The sequence below is a fragment of the Strigops habroptila genome, chromosome 5 (genome assembly GCF_004027225.2).
Source record: "Strigops habroptila isolate Jane chromosome 5, bStrHab1.2.pri, whole genome shotgun sequence".
NCBI classification, from domain to species: Eukaryota; Metazoa; Chordata; class Aves; order Psittaciformes; family Psittacidae; genus Strigops; species Strigops habroptila.
In genome coordinates, this window is record NC_044281.2 from 1,385,436 (window position 1) to 1,408,984 (window position 23,549).

The 23,549-nt window shown below is 45.9% G+C and overlaps 1 protein-coding gene across 1 annotated transcript; it reads right to left on the bottom strand.

The window, feature by feature from the left end:
• Positions 1–208: 208 nt before the first annotated feature.
• ATIC (5-aminoimidazole-4-carboxamide ribonucleotide formyltransferase/IMP cyclohydrolase) lies at positions 209–22,949 on the bottom strand. Its single transcript, XM_030487388.1, has 16 exons — positions 22,831–22,949; positions 22,104–22,230; positions 20,458–20,534; positions 19,777–19,843; positions 17,035–17,123; positions 15,574–15,725; positions 15,307–15,463; positions 13,737–13,862; positions 13,483–13,590; positions 12,183–12,268; positions 10,882–10,971; positions 9,154–9,282; positions 8,015–8,107; positions 2,089–2,271; positions 1,039–1,194; positions 209–566 (listed from the first exon to the last, which is right to left on the bottom strand). Exons 1-16 carry the CDS (start codon positions 22,850–22,852, stop codon positions 447–449), a joined length of 1,782 nt encoding a protein of 593 aa, XP_030343248.1. The 5' UTR covers positions 22,853–22,949; the 3' UTR covers positions 209–446.
• Positions 22,950–23,549: the final 600 nt, after the last annotated feature.

Genomic DNA, 23,549 nt, shown 5'->3' on the forward strand with positions numbered 1-23,549 from the left:
GGAGAAAACTATCTGCTGACTCCCCCCAGAAACAGCTCAGTTCAGTTTACAACACAGATTCTGATCAGTTCATTAAGAAGCTGGGCATGAGCCAGGCTTTCATACCATTCCATAGGCCTTCTAATGAAGTAGTAAAGTCTGCACCATAAAATGTACCTCAAAGATAAACTTGTTTCCCCTAGGACATGGTATTTGGATGACACAAGAGTACAGACTCCACACAGCTAAGAACCGTATGTTTATTTGCAAAACAGACTTATTTTCTATGTTGGAGGCCAACTTCTTGTGCCTTCGCTCTCTGCTAATACAGGGAAAGACTCATTCACGGATCCTACAAACACTTGCTAAGCACAGACTGCGGGTGCCTCCCAATTAAACCGGGGATATTCCAGCCACTGCTGCTGGTGAGACTGACCAAAGAGGGCCCACAACAGCTCACAGCAAACTCAGTGATGAAACAGCCGGAGGTTGGTGTGAATCAGAGTTATCCCCAGCTCATTGCAAGCTTCGATCACAACCTCGTCTGCAGCCGAGCCGGATGGGGCAGCGATGAACTGTACTCCGCTCTGAACAAACACAGACAGAAGTGGAAGGATTAGAGCATGGAAAACCAAAATCCCCCTGAAAAGGAGCTGGCAGCCCCGGTACTTCATCCGCATCCCTAGATGCTAATCATTAAACAAACAAAAGCTTCCATTGCCCAAAGCCATTCGCAGGGGAGCTCCTCATGTGAGCAGTCAGTTCTCTCCACAGCTCAGAAGAACAAAACGGTTCCTCTGGAAGCAATAGGCCTTGTCTTGTTATTCTTGCACGGTTTAATCAACTTTAATCCTCTATTCATCCCAAATCAACAAACTGAGCAATGACTGGATAATTACTATCCACATGAGACCAGTAACCATGAGAAGCATCCTTCCCAGGATGCACTACTCCAGCTAACAGTGCAGAGCAGACATTCCTCAGCAGTGCACACAAAGGTAAAACAGAAAGCCCGGGCTGTGCAGGCACTTCCTTGGAGTCACCCTGCCACCACCTTACCCGCTTAGCTCTGTCGACGTTATCCCTGAAGGGGAAGAAGGCATCGGAGCTGAGGGAGACAGCACCCAGCTTGGCAACCCACTGCTTCTTCTCCACTTCTGTTAACTGTGCGGGCACCTCTTCAAACAGCGCCTGCCACTTCACCAGGTCTTCATCCTAGGAGAGCAAAAAGCCAGCTCAGCACCAAAACATGGGACTCCCAGCAGTCCCCTGCCAGGAAAGGGCACATAAGGATGAGTGACAGCAAGCCTCTGACACCCGCTCAGCTGGACTTCCTGCTCACGCAGCTCTGCTGCTGGGAACTTCCCACCAAGGGGGTTAAAATCCCAAGTAGTGGTGGGGACATGTCACTCCCATCAGCTCTTTTTGCATCCTTTTAACTCCTTTCCTTCCCCCTCCTCATCCCAGGGCTTGAGGGATTCCTTCTCCCCCCCACACTCTTTAACTCCAAGGCTCTCTGCTTGGCCTGCCTGCAGAATGCTCTGTGTAAATGCCAGCACACACAAATGGGATCTGGTAGATGCCTTAACACATGACAAACAGCAGCCTGGTTTATGATTCACCTTCTGCACAGCAGTTCTTAACCCCTTATTGATGAATCACCAAGTGCCCAATCCAGCTCTTGACTTTCAATACTTAAAAAGGGCATACTACTTTCTTGCCTCACTATTGCTTGTAACAGGGAGGTCAGAGAGATTCTGGGAACCCAGAAATGCCACACAAGCGAACAGCACCATGTGACAAGGTGCCACTGACAGGGCAGGGAGAGCTGAAACATTAACTGTAGCTTTAACCCTTCCTTACTGCTGGGGGGAATTATCAGATGAACCCAAGCTGCACACCAAAGCACAGGGCAGGTTCCAGCACCTGAAGCAGTGGGTGCAGTATCACAGGGGCACTGGGCCACTGAGGAAGTCACCATCCTGGGCCCTGGCCACTTGATCTCTGGGATCACTTATTACTGATCCCACAAAACTCAAGCCAGGCTTGAGTACTACATAAGGACTGAGAAGCTGGAATCTCCAGGGAAACCCCTCAGCCAGCCCTTACCTCACCAATGGTCCCAGTGACGTACTGATCGATGGCATTGGAGACCTCTGCCCTCTTCACACCTGCTTTGAACTTCATGGAGAGCACCCGCGGGTGGTGCCGGAGCCACCAGTTGTTTGCCTTGTCCCCAGCCAGCCGCGTGCAGTGGATCCGGGACTGCTGGCCCGCTCCGATGCCTATGACCTGCAGCACAGAGGCACAGAGCACGGTCACACCTTGCTGCACAGGGACCACAATCAGAGCTGCAGTTCCAGCCGAGCAACTGGGAAAGAGCTCCCACAGATCAGCTGCTCCTCACTGAAGCAGAGTAAGAGTGTAGGTAATTAGTGAGGAAAACCTGGAAAATACCTGCATCCCCTCTGCCATAAAGCACTGACAGGGTCAGCTCTCTGCACTGCTCACTTCCAGGGCTCTGCTGAGCTGACAGCCACCACATTCTTTCATCCTTCTAAACAACACAGCCCCAGCCATCAGAGTCAAACCGTTAACCTCAGGAGAGCGATATGATTACAGCTTTTGTTTCAAGCAAAACAAAACCCCGTTGGTTGCAGAAACAAATGTGACTGCTAAGAGATGGTGGGCTGCCTACCTGCTCTTGAAAAGGGCACTGCTGGTAGAGGATTAAAGTCTGAGCCCGGCTCACCCAAACACCATCATCTTTCCTGGTACATATACAGCTTGAAGAGATCAACTGTGGTATGTAGTGGATTACAGGGCAGTTGGTCTGTCCATAAGAGAGTAAATCCACTGCTCAGTTGGGGAGGCTGGTCAGTAGGAGCATTACACCACATGAACTGTCAAGGCCTTGGAGCTACCAACACATTTCCTACTCTGCCATCTGCCTGAGAGCCCAGGTACAGTTTAGTATAGCAGTTGCTAACCTTATTTAATAGCACCTGTGTTTGCTATCAGACACAGTGCTTCCGGAAGCTAAATACACACAGTGATTCTTCTGTTTCCTCCAGGAAGCTGCTATGAAAAGATGGTATTTGCTCAGTTTCCATTTGCTTTTATGAGACCACTTTCTTAGGAGCTCTCAGGCACATTCAACCTCTGACATTTTTTCAGGTACGCTATAGGTTAAAGCACATAGAGATTCTTTGGAGTCTGGTGGTCAGGTCACTCTGCAAGCCATCTGTCACAGTTCAATGCACACTGCAAACAAGCTCTTCCATCCCCACAGAGACAAAGGCAACTCTTAGGTGCTGACACTGAGCGTGGATGGAGACATCTTGGCTATGGACACTGGTACAACCACCCCTACAGATGTGGTCTGCCTGCACTCACAACTGCCAAGTACAAGGGGCTGAGCTGAGGTCTCTTGGGCTCCAGACTGCCAGCTGTCCCCCAGCTTTGCCCCTGCCATGACTGTATGCCAGGCACACAAAGGCCAGAGCCCAGACCTGGCCACCATGGCTGTCAAACTCAGGCTGGTCACTTTTCTCCACAGCTTTCAGAGCTGTGGGTCCTGCTTCCCAAAGAGAGCTCCTGCCATTTCAAACCAGGGATCTGACAGAAAACAAGTCTCTCCTCTAATTTCCTCCTGCTATGAAGCCATAGCTGAACTGTTCACCAGACTCTTTGCATGAGGATTGCTCCAGGGACAATGTGTTGAGGCTACTAGCAGTTCTGGCCAATGCCTCAGAGTTTCCAACTCAGGCTGAAACAGATGGCAAAACTATAAGTCAAAGGCTGCCCTCAAAGGAATGAATCATTTGTCTTCTCATTCATCAAGACAGTGACTTCACCTCTTACCAGAACTGTAAAACATGCTGCTGGATACTAGTCCCCCAAGGAGCAAACAAAAGACTTGGGCTGCTATCTAGTATCATTTGCTCAGCTATAACTGAAGTCATCAGTGCTTAACATACCCACAAGGACATTAATATTATCATAAATACTAAATAGATGCAAAGTTTCCCATGGTTTAGTTGACACCTTCCCCTCTACAAACACTCCTCTGCTCTCAACTCTCAAACGCACAGGAGACCCTGCATCTCACAGGATGCACACCAGCTGCACGTAGGTACATCATCTCTTCCACAGAGGTGTAGCTTCTCACCGGGACAAAGGAGAGAGCTTAAAATCGTCATACACTGCACACCTTTAAGCATCACTCAGCCCTTAAGAGTGGGCCTAGCAAGCCAGGCTGGGCTGAAGCAGAAATGTGTAGCTGGGGATGCAGGTGGTGGAGAGTTCTGGACAAGACTGCTGGTAGCAGGGACCAAAATACCACGAAACATTCCCAAGTTTCATGTGATGTCATGTGCCAGAAGTGCAATGTGCTGTGCCAGAATGGTGCCTCATCTTCACCATGTAATTGTGAGCTGTGGCCTTGCACTCCTGTGATGGGACTGTCTCGCCTGCTGCAAGCTCTGGCCTTCAGGCAACAAGAGCAATGGTGTGGAGAAAGTGTTTCCAGGCCAGTGCAGTCCCAACCACGAACAGCTCCTCCATGGGCACCCAGCAGAGGTACAGCTCTCCTACCCATCAGCACCCTCCTCAAAAAGAGTGTTTGCCTTTTCTCTCTGAGCTACTCAAAATATGCTATGTTTTTTATGACCTAAACTTTGTCAAAAGATGCTTAAAAACTTTGGCTCATATTCAACAACTCCCAAATGGCAGGAACTTTGTACGTCAGTTGAAGTGAGGTATCCTGCAAACTCTCCATAGGCATCCCCAAATCTACAGAGATATCACCTGCACCACACAGAACTGGCTTTATAATGGCTTAACAGGCAAGAGAATATAAAAGCTGCTTCTCTGTGTCTCTTTCTGGTAAGCCCATGTTGTTCTAGAAGGAAGTTCACAGTTACAGCCTGGGAGAATAAGATGCTTTTCGCTGGAAAATGCTGATCCAGAGGAAGTGAAACCCTTTTTTGTAGAAAATGTGTTTTGATGCAACACTGCTGGGGAACAGTTCCCCAGCCCAGCCTGGAGTTCCTGGCCTAGACAGGAGAAATCAGAAGGCTGAGCTTCTGCTCACTGCAAACTATAGACTTGTACCTGAATCTCTATTCACACCGTCTGAGTGTACCTGTTCTCTGCCTTTTTCATTTCATGTGAAAATCTATCTCCCTTCACCAAATGTTGGCTTTCTCCCATACAAACCATAGCTGAAACCTCAAAATCCTCCACAAAGGAATCCTTCCCCTTCTATTTTTTGCCTATTTTCTACACAAAAATTAACTACGTTTCTTTCAGACTTTAATCTCCTGGGAGTTAAGAACTGTTTAAGCAGGGCCTAGTGAGTGTGAGGAGTAGCAGGAGACAGGAATACAGGGTGAGTAGAAAAATCACTTCATAAAGAAAAGTTTGTGTGAAAAGTGAGAACTATTTAACCAAAACACTGGCTCACAGAACAGCCAAACATGTGCCCCATAGTTGGAATATTGTGCAAAAGCAGACGAGATGGATAATGCCCAAAGGATCCTTGCAAAACGATCCAGATTGGCCTCGGTTTACTCAAAGATTTACCCTGAAATTGAAAAATAAAACCCCTAAATACGTTTGGAATTACAAAAATCAAAAGAAGGACTTCACAACTGGGAAGACAAAACAATGAGGTTACTGACAAATGTCTGCACCACTGGTGGAAAACAGGAAGGCAAACTAACAGGTTTGTTTGATCTTACTGTGCAGAGAATAACGAAAGAAAGAGAAGAATTTTCAATTGCTACTTTGAAACCTGATTGTCTCATTAAAGAAATGGCAAACCAACATGTTACAGACTGGCTTTGTGGGTGCTGAAAGTCAGAAAAAACATAAGCAAGTGTTATTGCAATTAGTGGCTGCTGCCTTCCTGTGAATGAAGTGCCACCCAAACCCACAGATGCTCTCCTAGAACTTATTAACATCAGTACCAGCCCTTGCTGGAGCTGTCAATCCACTCATAAACCCAACAAAGCTGTCAAAAGCATTCTGGATGTGTGATACATGAGAGTTTTGCTGGGCAATGGGGATGCTGGGAGGCTGAAATAACCCCTGGAAAACCAAAAGCAACGAAGGAAGGCTGGACTTCCCAGGCTTGGCTCATGTAACCCCAACCAAGTCAGATCCTGGAAAAGCTTTAAGTGTAACACTCTGGAAGTTACTTTCCATCCCTGCTGATCGTGCTATTGGTTTGCACCCAAATATTCCTGTACACATCTGATGTCTTGGTAAGCGATACAACCAGTAGTTAGCTCTGCACAGCATTACCAAGATGGATCTAAGCTAACCACTGAATAAGACTGGGTTTCCATGGACCTTATTTCTTTCCCCATCTATACCTTAAGAACAGTGCTCTCAATATTTAACAGCCTCAGGAAGCTTTTGGAGATGTTAAAACCAGAAGGGAGCTCCCATCTGAGCTCCTCCATCACTACCTACAGCATATAGCATACCTACGCCACTGCTGTTTCTGCATTTGGACTGTAATGAGTCTCTTTGGGAAGACATCAAGCTTTGGTTTGAAGACCCCAAAGCACATTCACCACCTCCCTGAGTGATTGGAATGGCTGCTGACCTTTACTGGTAAACAAGTCACTTGTTTTTCAGTGCAGCACACAGAGCTCTCATCTTGGCCTTCCCTGTCACACATACAGCAAACCAAGACAATGCACATGTGTATTTGATCAAAATGTATGCCTGCAAATATGCACATCACCGAAGCCCAGCTAGTTAAGTCCCTGCCTGCCCACACTGCTATTCACTCCTCCCTCATGCCTTCTCCCTTCCATATGGTACATGCATTACCACACACATTTCAGAAACATCTGCAGCACCACGTTCTGTCCAGACCTGCAAAAGCACTGGGGAAATTGCTGCTGTAATGAGGGAAAAGGAGCAGAGATAGTGACACCTTTGTTCTGGGGCTATGAGAACTGGCACTCTTGAGTACAGAGAACCCATTCAAAAGCAAGGAAATAAAAACCCCAAATCTGAATACAAGAAAAATGCCAGATCTCCAGAGATGTGTTTTCAAGAACCATACAAACACATGACCCCAGGAAGAGCTGTGAGACAGCACTGCAATGTTTCCAGGCTGTAACAACAACCTGACAAATGTAGATGAGTACCAATGCAAAAAGGACAGCACTGCAGCTCGCTCACAGCCTGTACCTGCAGGCTACACTGTTTGATCCATTTTGCTGATTTATGATGTACCAAAGCCCAAGATCAAAAACATTCTTTGTCTTGAATTCTGTACTTTTAAAAAGTACTGCAGGCCCATGGAAAAGTTACCACAGAGAGAGCCAGCTAAACAACAGCATTATGAGAACGGGCTGCTGGGCAAAAACACATTTTGTAATACATTTACAACAGCTTTAGGACAACTGATTTGTTAACTGATTTGTTGGGGTTTTAATTCAAGATTCATATCTCAACTACATGTTTTATAATGCCCTATAAATCTTATTTATCATAAGTTTTTAAATCAGAGAGAACAGAAGATTTCTAATGCCCCAAAGGGGTAAAAATAAAGCATATCCCATCTTTCTTAGACGAGAAGTGAAACTCAAACTAAGAGCCATTCGGACAGTCAGAATCCAGCTGTGAAAACTCCTGTCATTTCCTAAGGCTCTATACAGACAACTACATATGTACATGCCCTCAAAATATTAAATAAAAGAAGGACAAAGTAGTCAAAAAGAAATGACTCGAGGCCAGATTTGCAGAAGCACATAAGAGCTTTTCCATCCCTACCCCTGAAAGAACCAGCCTGATCATTACCATGAAAAAATGACACCAAGGTCTTGAAGCAGCCTCCTGAGAAACAAACGTTTAGCTACCATTCTGCATGGTGCTGTCTAGGGCAGTTCATCTGTACCTGTTTAATAGCTTCCTGTATGCTAAACGATTTCAGAACTCAAGCCTGACAAAAGCATTCTCTGAGCAGCCTGGCTGTGCAAGCACGCTCCAGGGAGCTGCCTGCTTTGGTTACCTGCCCATCCTTGGCGTAGCAAACCGAGTTGGACTGGGTGTATTTAACAGCGATGCTGGCAACAATCAGGTCTCGGACAGCAGACTCAGGCAGCTGAAACAAAACACTGTTGTCACCAACCATGACTAGCCATGTGCTTGTGATCTGCAAACCCCCAAAGCCATCAGAAGCACTGCAGCATAGCGAGGGAAAATAAGGTAACTAAAAAGATCCTGCTTTGTTCAATTACCAGCAAATTTTGTTTAGATTAAAAACTGTAAATGACTGGTTTGGCAGCTGATCTCATAGCTCATAGCGATCAGTGATGGTCTTGGCAGTCCTGGGGTAATGGTTGATGGTCTTAAAGGTCTTTTCCAACCTAGTTGATTCTATGATTCTATGACTCAATCTTACCAGGCCAAGAGGGCTCTAGCACTGGCATTAAGCCTGCAAAGTCTTCTTAATTTGCTTATTGACATCAGATGTGCTCATAGGCAAAAAGCTAAGCGCATGCTTAAGTACAACACTTAAGCGCATGCTTAACCACAAAACAATAGAGCTCAGTATCTGCATGAAGTATTATTATGAAGTCTGTTCCACTACTAATTTACTAAGCTTATTTTTATTACCTCAGTGTCTGAACTTGCTTCTGAGCCCAGGATTAATCACATGCTCATTAACATCTGGTTTTTAATGAGAACAAGATCAAAGACAAAGAAATAACTGATAACTTTCTGATGATGTGACCAGGATTAGCAAGGCCAGAGTTTACACAACACACTGTACACAAAAGGGAGAACTAAACAGTGGGTCAGAATGAGATCACAAGAGATCCTTAGCACATGGCTGTCTCACCATAACAAATTACACACAGTAGCTTCTTTCTTATAAGAAATACAAATATTTTACTAGTCAAAGATAAAGGGCAAAGTTCAGCTCCTCTTATTCATGCAAGGAATCAAACCAAAGGCAAACGACTCTGATTTACCCAAGTATATTGGGTCCAGAAATTTGCTGCACTGTCAAAACAATTTAAAAGCCAATTAAACCTCATTAAAGTATTTTAAGAGCTCTTAAAACAAACCAGTGATGACTTCCTCCTTGAAAGCACACCAGCTCATTCCACCAGGCTTTAAGCTCATTCATCTCCTGATGCTTACATTTTTGTTCTTTGTAACAATGTTCTTGAACAAGGACCGGTCGATGACTGCATTGTTCCTCTTCTGCATGAGGTGCAATCCATAGAGGGTTCGAATCTCATTGTCATCTGGCTCATATTGGGGATCCATCTACAAGCCAAAGGAGAGGCCAATAAAATGCTCTTAGAGCAATTAAAAGCCTACATCCACTAACAGCTTCAGTTAAAACGTGTCACCTAAGGAATACCAAAAGAAGTGAACTGTTTATAGAAAGCAACATCAAATCGTCAGAAGTAATTAGAAGTAACTGGAGCAGCAAGGTCTCAACAGCACAGGGTGACGTGTACAGGCTGAAGAGAGGTAATGCAGCAGAGATGTTTATATACAGATGTTCACATTGCAAGCCACAAAAATCTACAAAGTCTTCTAGTCTTGCACAGGAAGAGGAAGACATCCACACAAAGAGAGTCTTCCAGTCTTGCACAGGAAAGTAGTTGCTTCATACATGCCTCAAGGTTATCACTCTCAACCCTCTTTGACATTCAAGAGAGCAGTGAATGTGCTTATTTCCAGAGATGCACTCTCTTAGGGCACACCTCTGAACAAGCATGCAGCAGTGTAAGGGGTAAAGTTAAATGGAACTGTTACAAACTGCCTTCAGGTCTACCCATGCATGGGCTTATTTGGAATTTTGGTAGCCTCAGTTCAGGTTATTGAGACATGAAGTAAACTGGATTAAGCCTATCATCTCTGAATGTGGTTTCCCTAGTCTATTTACATTTGTTCTGACCAACTTTTCTTAGCAGCCCTCTGCAGACAGGCCCTGAAGATACAGGGTTAACCAGTACAACCTCATCCTTGCAAAGCTAATTGAATTCAGGAAGTAATCAGCTGCCAAGATTGTCTGCCATTTCATTCCTTCTTGCCTGAAGCTCCTGAGCCATCTTCTACAGCTCCCCTGGCAGTAACACTACAATTGCAGCTTCAGCTAAGCCTTGGATTTTCCTTTTGCAACGTTATAGCAAAGTTCTCTGCTCATTTGTCTCTCAGAGTCAGGCAGAAATAGGACGTGTTTGGCTGCTCTGAGAACATTCCGTAATCCATTAGTCATGTTCACCAAAAGTGGATGATTTTTGAAGTCCCAACAATCACTGCAGGAACTACAAAGGCAACCTGAGACTGGCTTGACCACACTATAGTAATATTTCTTGACAAGCATCCTGGTTGCAGCACGTAAAGGTGCATCATCCCAGATCCAAACTCTCTCTGTGCTGCTATCTTCATCGCTGACTGTCATGCAGACTGCCCTATAAATACCCCATGCCCAGACAAGACCTCCCCCAGTGATAAGACTCACAACATCACTGGGGCACTGTATCTTAGATACAAAGAATTCAGGGAGAAAACAAATTCAGCAGAAGTGAGAGGAAAGCTGGCAAAGAGAGCACAGAAATTCTATTTCTTTGAAGTACTCTTGCTAGTCATAGACTCAATTACTTTAAATCCACATCACTGTGAAAGCCAAGGAAGGCATTATAGCCGTAGAGGGGAGTAATTTTATAATGACATGACTACAACACTGCTGGTGGAATTTCAGCTCATACAGGAATCCCCAAAGACCCAGGGGAAACACTTCTGGGCACTGTAGAGGGACCTGGATCAGCCCCCCCCACCCTTTGGACACTAACTTCTGTGCAAAGCAGGTACAGGGAGAGCAGCAGAGGTTCATAGTGGAGCAGGAGTACAAACCTGAAGGACACAGTAACTACCATTCTTCTTTTTGGAAAGGATTTTGAGAGCTTCCTCCTCATAGCCAGGAGCTACCACACCATCAGATACCTGCAACACAGAGATTTCAGCTTCCACATGAAAAAAAGAGGGGCCGATACTGAAAGCTCCATGTGCCATTTCCAGAAAGGCACTGAAGGCACACCTCTTGGGGTCTGTATGTACCATATAATACCAAAGGTACCATTACAACTTTGGTTTCAGCCCTGGAAACTGGAAACAGCAGAGTGCTGTAAGCTCTTGGCAGGAGCTACTGAAAAATAGCCACCATCACTTTAAGCAGAATGGAACTAATAACTAATATTCCTCTTTAGGGGGAAACAGCTCATGCACAACATCCCCACTTTCCAGCCCTAACAGTAAACATGGCTTAAAAAAAATAGATCCTTATTTCAACACTGACACTCCTGATGAGACACAAATATTGGCAAAAGAGCTGTTAACAGCCCTGGAACTGAGGAGTTCCCATTCATCAGTGCCAGGAAGCGATATACACCTTTTCCATTCTTATCCTACAATGTAGGTGAGGTTTTATTTGTTTCTAAGTAATAGTATACCACATGTTCTCCTCACAATCCAGCCAAATGGGCTCTGTCATTTGTTTGAAGTCTCCAATGTACAAGACAGCCCTTTGCATTGTGACTTCCCCCTCTCTAAAAGCATTATAAGTAACATATAATGGGATGAAGGTGGTTGGTAAAGCATTAACTCCCACTTGTTTAACTCTGTATGTAAACTAGAGACTTGTGCAATGCAGTCAGCTATGGAGTTCATGTTGAATCCAGCAAAGTAAAAAGTGCAGCCTGGAAAGTGGCTGAGCTACACATAACTTCTATCAGCTAGCAGCTAGCAATCCACAGCCACACTCCTGCCTTGGGCAAGAGGCTGGCCATCAGCTCTCTAGTCCTCTACTGTTCCACTTACAGCCCTTCAACCAGACCCATACTTGTGACAGAGTAATCAGGGCTCATTTCCGGAGGCCTACGCAGAGGCAGAGGTTTGCAATCACCGCCTGGAAAGCAGCATTTCGAGCACTGCTATTTCACAAGCTCTAGCACACAGCCAGGTTTTAACCGGCAGGGAGAAAAATGCATCAAAAGATAGGTGTAAATTCCACCCTCTGGATACAAAACTGCACAAATGGACCAACAGTCTTGAGTAAAATGGGTCAAATTCAAACAGAATGGCTGTTACAAACCAATGACTCCATCTAGTGCAATTCTCCTTTTTACACTCCAAGGCTTTGGTGCTGTTTAACTAACCTCTCTGGAAATGATCTTGGCTGTGGCCACATCGCAGATGTCAGACAAGGCAATGAAGTCACCAAAAGAAGACATCCGGTCAGCACCTGCAAAATCCTATCTTCAGCAACTCGGCAAACTCTAGCATAACACAAAGAAAAGTCTTTGCTCCTACAATGCAGCCCATTGCCATGACAGCTAATAATTTAATCCTACAGCAAAAATAAGAGCAACAAGGATGAAAAATCCTTCCTCAAACATATGCACCTTTCAATATTCCCATAGTTCAGATGTTTTTCCTTCTCCACTGCATTTGTCAAAGCTCTAACTCTGTAATGACTACCTCCATCACCACAAGCAGCTCTGCTGTAGCCATGGTGGCAAGAGGACAAGGAGAGACAAAGGTCATGCAGAAAGATTTTAGATGGGAAGCAGTTGGATAAAAAGGGAAGTTTTTAGATGCCTGTGCTCCCACCTGGCTTCTCCTGTAAGAAACCAGAGCCGGAAAAGTAACTAAAAGCCTTTCTAATAGACATTCTGTATATTTAATGACACAGCTAAGGTGAACTCGGCTCCCACCACAGGTGCTCTGCTACTTAGCAAGGACAATTCTTCTGTCCCTGCCATTCTAAAGGTTTATTTTTCTACCAACCATGCAATGGTTTTCTTGGGGCAACGTTCAAAGGTGGTCTTTAAAGGGAGAAAAATTAACCCAAGCCGATGTGCCCCTTCTCAAATAAGTTTGCCTTGTTTTTGCTCATTTGTGCGGATTTTCCAGGAATGCCACGGAAAATGAGAGAATTAGCAAAGTATTTCAGCTAAGCAGAGGAAGCTATTTTTATTTCCTTATTTTTAGGGAGGGTTTTGTGGGCTCTGAAGAACGAAAGCATTGAAAGCACCCACCAAATACCAGGCAGAAACATTTCTACTCCAAACAAGTACTCCTGAGCACCCCATCTGCAGTGGAAGGCTGAGTGTGCTACCAGCACAGCTGTTCATCCAGATCCTTTAGCCAAAACCCCACAGATTTATGTAAGAGTGTGTGTATATATATATTTAATACATAAAATCCACACATCTTTTATATACATCAAGGAACAGAATCCAAAATGGTTTTAGCCTCTTTGAAACAATAGGTCTGCTCACTTGGAGAACAATGTTTTATAGACATTTCATTCAATCAGAACCTTATGAAGAAAAACCCTACAGAGGAGGAGTACAATGCAAAGGGAAGAGCCTGCCAAGTGCTAAGCATGCTGCTCAGGTGCTGAGGATTCAGCTCAGCTCTTTGGACACACTAGTTTATTCCTGGACTTCTCACCTCTGCTTCGTGCATAGGCAGATGCCAAGGGCGTTAAGGTCTTGTGGAAGTCGTGCACCATGCAGACTTGCGCCTCCTCTTCGCTGAGAGGTATTCCAACAGCAGCACCTAGTGGGAAATACAAGCCAGGGCACTCAATCCTGGGACCTCCCTGGACTGGCAGGGTAAGGGACATGGATACACCACTGACAGGGCCTGTCCAAAGTCTGGGGTCTGTTCAAAGAGAAAAGCATGGCAACATGGAGCCACCCTACCTGCAGGACTGACATGTTTGAAGGAGGCTGCAGCAGGAATGCCTAATGCCAGCTTGAGTTCCTTCACCAGCTGCCAGGCATTGAGAGCATCACACAGGTTGATGAACCCTGGAGAGCCATTCACCACTGCAAACACAGCACACAAACAGACACATTAAAGCAAGCAGACCCCTCTCCCCAGAGCCGGGAGAGCAAGCAGAAGAGATTTCTCCCACCTAGCACTGAAATCACTATGAATTGTTCTTGTTAAACTGGCTCCTCAGCAACTGGTTAAATGCCCTGAAAAGCCTCAGTGACTTGTAAGGAATGCACAGGCTTTAGACTGGGGACAAATGTATGCCAATACAATTCTCTTCCCGAACAGAAGCTGTTGATATGACCTTGGAGCAAGACACACACTGTCCCCATGCACCTCTCCTTTTGTGAAGGGGGAATGAAAAAAGAACATTCCCCCTTATGTTCTTTGAGTCCTTCAACTGGCAGCCGTTTGGAACAAGAGCTATCTCTTTCTGAGGAAGCCTACCAGGGCTTGATTTTGATCAAGGTGCATAGGCAGAGTTGTCAGGGAACACCACAAACAGCATATCCACTAGCAGGGTAGATTTCGTTACAAATCTAGTATATAAATTTCATATAGTGACTATGGCTCTGATTCAACGAAGTACTCTGGCACTAACCAAACTTTAAGCACACGTTGTCTCTAACTGATGTCAACAGAACCACTCATAGACACAAAATTTAGGGCAAGTTTGTATTAAAATGCTTGATCTGTTCCTTTCACCAGAAATCCATGCCAAGAGTAAAGCCCATTTAAAAGTCTATTCCCAAAACCTTTTGCCCTGCCCTGCGAGAATTGCTTGTACCAACAACGCAACTCAAGAACAAGAGCAGCCAGGCTTTATTTCTCTCCAAATCAGGGGTCTCCCTTAACGAAACCATGCTGTCATGGGTGGCACACCCTGCAAAACAGCAGAGAGACACACCAGAGCTGTCTCAAACTCATGTGAGACTTGTATCCTCCTGCCACCACCAGCAGAAGCAGTGGTTTAAAAAGCTAAGGTAAAAAACCTCTACTCAAAACCATCAAATAAATTAAACAGCAAAACCCCATTCAAACCTAGAGAAAACAGCTTGGTTTCTAGACAGAGTAAATGGTAGCAAAAAAGACAACTAAATAAGGAAACCAGGAAGTAGCAAAGCATCTTAAAAGGATGAGGAGGTTTTCCTTTACAAAATCTGGATCTGATGTCAAGCAGAAAGTTCATCATGTAAATCTGTTCCAAGTGTCTTCAGTGCAGATACACAATCCTACACCAACAGGGAACGCAGAGCTATAGTAGGTCTTGCTGGGGGCAGCAGACAAGCTTTTCTGACTCACACAGCTCCACCTTTCCACTGCAAAGCTAGTGCCACTCAGTAACAAAGTAGATGTGAAGGCACAGCTCACCATCCTTTGGACTAAGGTACAAGGTGGTGTTTCAATTTTAAAGACAACCAGCAGACATGCCCAACCATCTCCTTTCCTAGCTATCCCAGAGCTCCTTTTTGGCCAGCACAGCCTAGGCCTCACCTGTCATGGGAAGTTTGGATCTCATCGTGTAGAGCTGTGCAGGACTCTGGTGAGGATTCATTCCATACCTCAGCGGCAGCTGGGACACCCCCTTGCTGTATTCCTTCCTAAAGTAGTCAGAGATGGCTGCATCATACTGAGCAGTGTGGGTGAAAGCCTGGGGACAGAATGTTGGCAGACCTGTCAGCTTACGAGCATCAAAAGGATTTGGTGTTTAAAGGCAAATGAACCTGGGTAAGCCCTTCACTGCAAGCCAATACAACCAACCTTGAGTGCAAGGTGACGCCTGGTCTCCATTGAAGTGTCTTTGTCCCCTGATGTCACCATCTCTTTTGCTACTGCATAGTAGTCTGCAGGGTCACACACAACTGTCACACGAGCATGGTTCTTGGCAGCTGCCCGCAGCAAGGCAACTCCTCCTGCAAGAGAAAAGATGGAGGCATGAAGCACTTCCTTTCTGCACATGGTCACAGGAGCCACATCTGAGGCCAAGAAAGGACATGCACCAATGGATCATTTGTGCCTGATGCATGTGCCTCCCTCTCTCCAGCAAGAAGGGACTGCAAGAGTACTCTTCGAAATGCACCAGGCTGGTGAGTTTGACTCAGTCCACTGGTGACTGGCCTTTGGAGCTGCAGTGGTGAGGAAACAGGTCCCAGGCTGCACTCAGCAGCTGGGGCAAGAATATCTTCAAGTAGCACAACCACATGCTGAAGAGGATGGCTCATCTCCATTTACCACTTAAGCACCATCCTCTGCAACACTGGGCTGAGGAGGGCTCTATAGGAAGATTTGCTTCTATGCTGCCAAGCAACAGAGGTTCCCAAAGCCCTCTGCAAATATTAACAACTCCTGCCCAGGTCCTCTGTGTAAAATAAAATGCCACACTTCCCCCTTAAATGTGACTCTGCACAACTATTACAACAGTTTAAATCATATGAGATATTAGGCTGTTGCAAAGGAAAAGTAGAGGCTGGCACAGCTACATGCAGAGTATTACTCCATAAAATATTTAATAGAGAGCTCTGCTGGGCATCATTTGGACTAAACTACTGCAAGAAAATTCAATCTCAATCCAACCTCATGGTACAAAAGCGTGCCTGTACTGCTGACAAGCTGCCAAGCAGAGCTGCTGCACTGAAGGCACAGCAAGCCTTCCGGGGGTAATAACTAGCAGAAAGAGCAAAACTGCTGATGATACAGGTGCTCATGCTTCCCAACTCAGGTCCCAACTACTCTCCCACATATGCAGACCAACCCCTTTCCTTGTAACAGCTTCCTGCAGTGAAGATCTGAGCAATCCACAGAGCTCTTTCAGTGGTTCTTTTTCTATCATGGTTTTCATTTTATTACGCTTCCAGAGGCTGCAAAAGAGGTTTAATCTGCTCTCAGTGTTTAGTAGGAAGCATGCTCCATCTGGCCTGTCCTAGCACAGCCTTGTACAGTACATCAGGCTCCTTCTGGGCAGTGCACGACTGGCACACCTATGTGGCATGGCTTGCCAGCCTGTGCAGCAGCCACTTGCCATTCAAACTGTAGGTCTGCTTAAAAGCAATGAGGTTTACCCAACTATGCTTTCAGTCTGCCCCTTGCAACACCTGAGCTCTTCAGCAGACTTCTTTTATGGGTGTGCAAGGCCACCAAACAAAAAGAAAGCAACTGAGACCACTTAAGAGACCAGAACATCAGGTCTGCCCAGAGAATAGATTTGCTCTCCCTTTAACTTACCAATATCAATCTTTTCCACTGCCTCTTGCACAGTTACACCCGGAGAAGATACGGTCTTCACAAAGGGGTAGAGGTTACACACTACAACTCTGAGAATGGAGAGAAAAAGCATGGTTATTCAATAAGACATAAAAAATGGCAAATTGGGCTTGGCAAGCACAAGCTACCATAGTGTGTCTGCGTCTTCTCTCTCTCTCAGATCAGGGACCAGCACAAAATGCTGTAGCCAAGGCTTCTTTCTCCAAACGACTTGAGACAGCAGCATTCAGGCAAAGGCCAAGTGATGGTACAATGCATTATGAAATCCGGCTGAACTTCGCGCATTAAACAATATTACAGCAGATAGAACCACAATTTACAGAAGTTAGTTTAAAGGAGTTTCTTTAAACACCTGAGTCTGTATTTAAATATTTAGTGACTTTGGTGCACAACTTGAGCTACTTCAAAGGACTTCACAGTGGGCTCTCAGCAGTGTTGAAAATAGGCATCCACCAACTGTTGTAAGAGAGTAAGACCCAGGGCAAGGTCCATTGCAAACAAAGTACAATCTCATTTTCCACAACTTTTCCTAGAGTAGAAAATATCACCTTGTGGACTTTTAAAATACCAACAGCGTATGGCACCTGAGTGCACAGCCTGGATCCCGGAAAACCTCTGCAGCACATGAAAGCAAGGGGGAGAATTGACTTTCCCCTCTCAAGACAATACCAGACCTTGCTGGAATTCGTTTTTTCATCTGATCTGGAAGAAGCTGCAGCCTATTCCAGAAAGCATGAAGTAATAACTTGCCCTGTCCCATCCTACCAGTGCCACATGAACTGCAGTGAATGGAGGTACCTTTTTTGACCTTCACAAACAATGTTTTTCATCCCAGTGTATTAGTTTACTCTCTTGATCTGAATATATGAAGGTACTGAACTCCAATGCGTGCCCAGTATTGGCAGCAAATTGCTGTGATGCATACACTTGTGTCCAACTTTTAATATTCCTTTGTTTCCACACTGTGTGATGAACAAAAACAATGATCAGCTTCCAGTATGGTTTTCAGAACCCCCAATGTCTCTAAATTTCATACAATGTCTTTCATTGTCTGTTCTATTTCTAATTCATTCCCTCCCCCCCACTCCACTCATGCTCCTGACCTGTTGCCAACCACCAGGAATCTGTGGACTTTAACACTGCTAATGCTTTTATCTGTGGAAATCAAGATAAACCAATACCAAGGTTTCCTACCTTGACTTGGGTATGTAAACTTTATGCAACCATGCATAAAACACTCTGGCTGAGGATCAGCTCCTTCTGCTTTATTTAAGGCAATCTAAATACAAATTACTACTCCGGATGCAAGTGCACTGTAAGTCACTGATGTAAAGGCATGTTACTCCCCCTGAATCCAGCAGAGCCTGATTTAATATGCAGCATACTCTGAAGAGCTACCACTGCTCAGCCATCCTGTGGTTTTAAAGATCAGGTTTTCAAATTCAGCCTGGAAATCCATCCATCTGGGGCATGTCAGTTTTTAAAAGTAATTTTAAAAGCAAAGCTGCATTTTGGCCCAATCGCCACAGTCAAACTGTACCTCCCATCCTCTACTATGTTCAATTCAGCTCTTCGTTTCTAAACCAGGAGCTACCCACCGATACAGAATTAGTTACTCACAATCACTAGTTAGATGTTAAAACCAGGTAGTTAAACATAGTCCCAAACTGCCCTGTGCAAGTGTAGTGAGTAAATACATTCTCACAAAACCAGAAGAAAATCTTTGGTATGTTAGTGCACTAACTGTGTTACTTCAGTTTCTGGCTGCAAATCACTTGCTCCCATGATGGCTCTTGGAAAGTAAGTTTTCTGTTCATTATCTGTGTGCTTTCTGTCTGTACAAATGCTGCGTGTTCCTGGCTGCCTTTTCCTGTCTACTCTTTATTTACGTGTTGAAACTCAGCAAACATTATGCAAATATCAAAGGGTATATTTACTAAGCAAGTATTTCAAAACCAGGAATTGTCATGCACCCAGAGCCAAGTTGAGGGGAGATACGCCAGCTTCAAAAGTACTGAAATCAACCATGCAAGAAGTGTAATATGGTCCAGCATTGACTAAATGTAGCGTCAACATTCCCAGATAACCAGAAGAAATCAAAACCTCTGTTCCCTGTGGAAACCAGAATGTAACTTTCTTGGTTTAGTTTTCTCCTACTACAAGTGGCCATGAAAATGATCAGAGGGCTGGAGCAGCTCTGCTCTGGAGACAGGCTGAGAGAGCTGGGATCATTCAGCCTGGAGAAGAGAAGGCTCCGGGAAGACCTTTGAGCAGCTTCTTGTTGGCCTAAAGGGGATCTTAGGCAGAAGTTGTTCCCTGTGAGGGTGCTGAGGCGCTGGCACAGACTTTTCCCAGAGAAGCTGTGGCTGCCCCATCCCTGGCAGTGTTCAAGGCCAGGCTGGACACAGGGGCTTGGAGCAACCTGCTCTAGTGGAAGGTGTCCCTGCCCATGGCAGGGGCTTGAAACTGGATGAGCTTTAAGTCCCTTCCAACCCAAACTAGTGTGGGATTCTATGAAGATGCATCTGTAGAAAATTGTATTTTGAAAAACAAAGCATCTTTTGACAGGAAAAAGGAAGGAGACTGCAGATCTTCCGATGTGCAGATATTACAATGCCTTCTGCTCCCTTTTGGTGGCGCTGACTGGTCTCCAGTGCTCATTTTTGATTACTAATTGATTGCATGATGTCCCCCACCATTTACCTTATAAGGCTGAAATCCTGTTTGTTCATATCAGCATTATCTTCTGGAATATTGCGAGCCAAGATGCCTAGTTACAAAAAACAGTATATTTTAATTGAAAAATAATTAGATCACCAACATCCATTTAATTCAACATCTTCCTTCAGACTGTGCCTTTCCTCAGAGACTTTCTATCATAGACTTTCTGATTCTAGTTCAGACAACAGTCCTCAGCCCCTACACCCATCCAAGAGGGGACACGGGGTAAACTCAAACTGTCCAGGAATAAGGAATATTACAACATGCAGAAATCATCAACTAAAGACCATGCTGTCATGTTCCTTATGCTGCACACCGGATTCATGCACAGGTTAAATTCCATGGAGCTCTCTGCCCGCACAGTTCTGAAACTGACTCTGCAAAGAATGTGCAAAGGCATTTACAGAGAAGCCCTGTTACTTATAGCCCTGGGGGGGAAAAGCTCTGCTAACTGCAGAGATGCCAGCATAGCAACAGAGGAAGTAATTCAGCCACTGTGCACTTCTCCACCCCATGCATTCCGCCTCTCCTTCTGCCCCTAGAGCAAATCTGTTCTCATTACTCAGTTCTTCCACACAGACCTTAAAAAATAAAGACATCTGTCAACCCCTTCTTCCCACCCTCAATTCTCTTTTAGACTGAAAGAGATTAGCAGCAACATACCAGCATGGACTGCAGGATGAAGGGTTTTCACACGTCCACCTAACATCTCAGGGAACCCTGTCAGGTCCGAAACATCTCTGCTCAACAGGAAAACATAGCATGATAATATACGTGCCATAGCGACTTTGTCTATAGGTTGAATGTTTATTATTCCCATTGGGACAGTAATTTAGATCTACTGGCAATGTTGGTCTTACTGGAAGGAGATTTAAAAGCTAGGAGCTTTGAAGGCTGCAAGGAAGGGAAATAAACTTAGCTTTCTTTTGGTCCATTTATAAAAAAAAGATAAATCACCAGCTTTCCATCAACGACAGGAGGAGTTTAGAGAGAAAACACGTGCATGATTCCTCCAAACTTCAGTATCTTGTATCTTGTTAAGAACACAACATATGGAAGGTGTATTCCTAAACTGCTAGGAAAAACCTGTGCTGAGTGACAGGCTATGATGCATCCTTCTTGCGGAAGGCTGGGAAGTAGTTCTGAGATGAGGCATTAAGACACATCTGATTGTTTTTATTATGGTTGGCATCTGTCAACTAGTTTGCAAAATGCTTCTAGGTATAGAAGGATTAGAGGAAAAAGCCAAAATGTTGGTTTCATGCTATCTCACTCTTCACAAATGTTGATCTTGTGCAAAACCTACATCTGACAGAAGACAGAAAGGACATGGCTTTCTAATAGTGACCCAAACAAAAAATTACATAAATTTCACTACACACATCTCCCCCCATGCCAAAGGGGCAACAACTGCTTTTCCCATGAATGGAAATGAAGTTAATGGGTCACACTTAATTAAGCAATAAAGTTATTTCTCAAATACATGAAGCAACCAAGATAAGCAAATCCCAACTCAACATGGTTTACAGAGAAGGTGCAATACATCAGTACTCTTCTTTCCAGCTTAGCCAAAACATTAAAGTTTCACTGCTCCCTCTGACTGTTCATGATGGCAAAGGAACAACAGATTGGAAAGGGAAGGGCAAATGTGACCATTCTTTGCTTCAGGCTTCACTGACAGCACAGCCAAGCAAAGAAGTTGGAGAGACATGAGCAAGTTCGGCTGAAGCTGTCTTTTAATCACAGCATAGAAGAAACTAAAAAAACATTTCCCCAGAATCTTAGGTCAAAACATGCCCTTTCTGCAACAGTGGGCGTACAACACCTGAAGGCTCTACCTGAAAAGTTGACCACCATGCTGGGAAAGTTATTTGTAACAAATCATTATTTTGTGACAAATTGTAAATGATCCAATTTACAATTGTGAGCTTCAACATATTCCTGACACGTGTCAGTCCTGTCCAAGGACCAGGCAAAGATCACTGGGCTATGAAGAACAGCACTAGGGGCAGATTATGAATGTCAAGAGAACTGATTGCCTCATGGGGAAAAAAGCTGGCTCAAGACAGACAAGGCATCATCTCCTGATATCTCTCTGTGCTGACCTGCACAGTAACACTCTTTGGTCTCAGTCAACCAACTGCTGGCCAAGAAGGTTCTGAAGTTTGTTTTAGGAAAGGGGTGTTTTTTTGGGGGAGGAAGGGAAGACTTACTTTCAGAACAGTTTCGCATACAAATGGAGAAAATTTAAGCAACCTCAGGACCCAAATGCGCATTTTTAGTGGAGATGTATAGGAAAGCATCTGTACCTGACAGGCAAGCCAGCATCTCTCAGGAGTTTGGCTGTTCCTCCAGAGGCGATTAAACCCAGGCCAAGACCATTCAGACTCATTGCAAATTCCACCAGGCTGGTCTTGTCAGAGACACTGAGCAAAGCTAAGAGGTGGGAAAGGCACAAACATTGTGGGTTTAAAAGTGGAACAGAGAAAGAAAACAACAGGATTAACAGTCAGAAGCCTAAGTTCTGTAACTTGGGGATCTTCTCCAATGTGAATGAGGAGCTGACCTCCAGCGCCCAACACACCACAGCAGAGAAGGCCCTTCCACAGCCGAGGCGCGGGCGGCGGGAGGCAGCACAGCCGCCCTGCCTCAGGGCAAAAGCGCGGGAAGCCGGTCCCGGTCCCGATCCCGATCCGGTCCCGTCCCCTCCCCACACAGCGGCGTCCGCCGACCAGCTCGGACCGAAGCCAAGGTATAGCCACCCAAAAGGGCAAGGAGCAGCCCCCCAACAGGGCACAGGAACTACCGGGTTAGAAGCGGCAGCCCCGCTGCCAGACGAGCGGCACCCGGCCGCCCCACGCCTTCCGGGGCCGCCCCGTTTAGCTAACCCGGGGGATTACGCCTCGGCCCGGCGGGAGGGCAGCTTCCCCTTCACCCCCAGCCCTCCCCGGCGGCTCCGAATGCCGCGGCCAGTCGCTGCGGGAGAGCGCCCGCGGTTCACCCCGGGCCGCCGGGGCCTCGGCGGCCCCGCGTTACCGAGCTGGTGCCGGGCGGCCATGGCGCCGTCGGTGGGTGCGCGCTGGCGGCGGCGGGGAGGAGAGGAAGGAGCGGCGGCGCCCGGCGGGATTTGGGTGCCCGCTGCGCTGGGGGGCGGGAGCCTTGGCGGGGGCCGGTCCCGGATGGGGCGGGGAGTGGAGGGGGGCCGATGGGGGTGTGCGGGGCACGTTGTGGTGTCAGTGACCGGGCGGGCTGCGGATGCCCCGTGTCCGCTTTGGGCGTGAGGGAAAGGCGCGGGAGGGCGGCGGCGCTGCGGTGAGGAGGGGAGCCCGCCATGGGGGGTGCCCGCCGGAGGGCACCCCTCCTTCTGCCCTGCCTGGGCTGCCCATGGCCGTGCCCCTGCGAACCAGCGCCTGGTGGGGACAGGGTGCAGGTTCTTCTTGGGGCCTCTTCAGCGACAGGGCACTCAGCCTGCTCCGCTGGTGTAAAATGAGGTGTAGGTGAGGCAATGCCTCGTTGCAGTAAGGATAGTGTCTCACAGAAATCCTTCTTGGAATTTCGTCTGTGGAAAACCCACTTGGAGAGCTTACAACCTACTGACGAGCAGGGAGAAAGAGAAAACACTTGTTTGCTAAGTCTGAGGTAAAAAATTAAGCTTGCAAATAGTAAAACGATGCTTCTCTTTATTTTTTATTTTCATATGTAAGTGGAATTAATAGGAGGAGCTTTTGTCTCCTACAGGCCTCCAAATTTTCTGG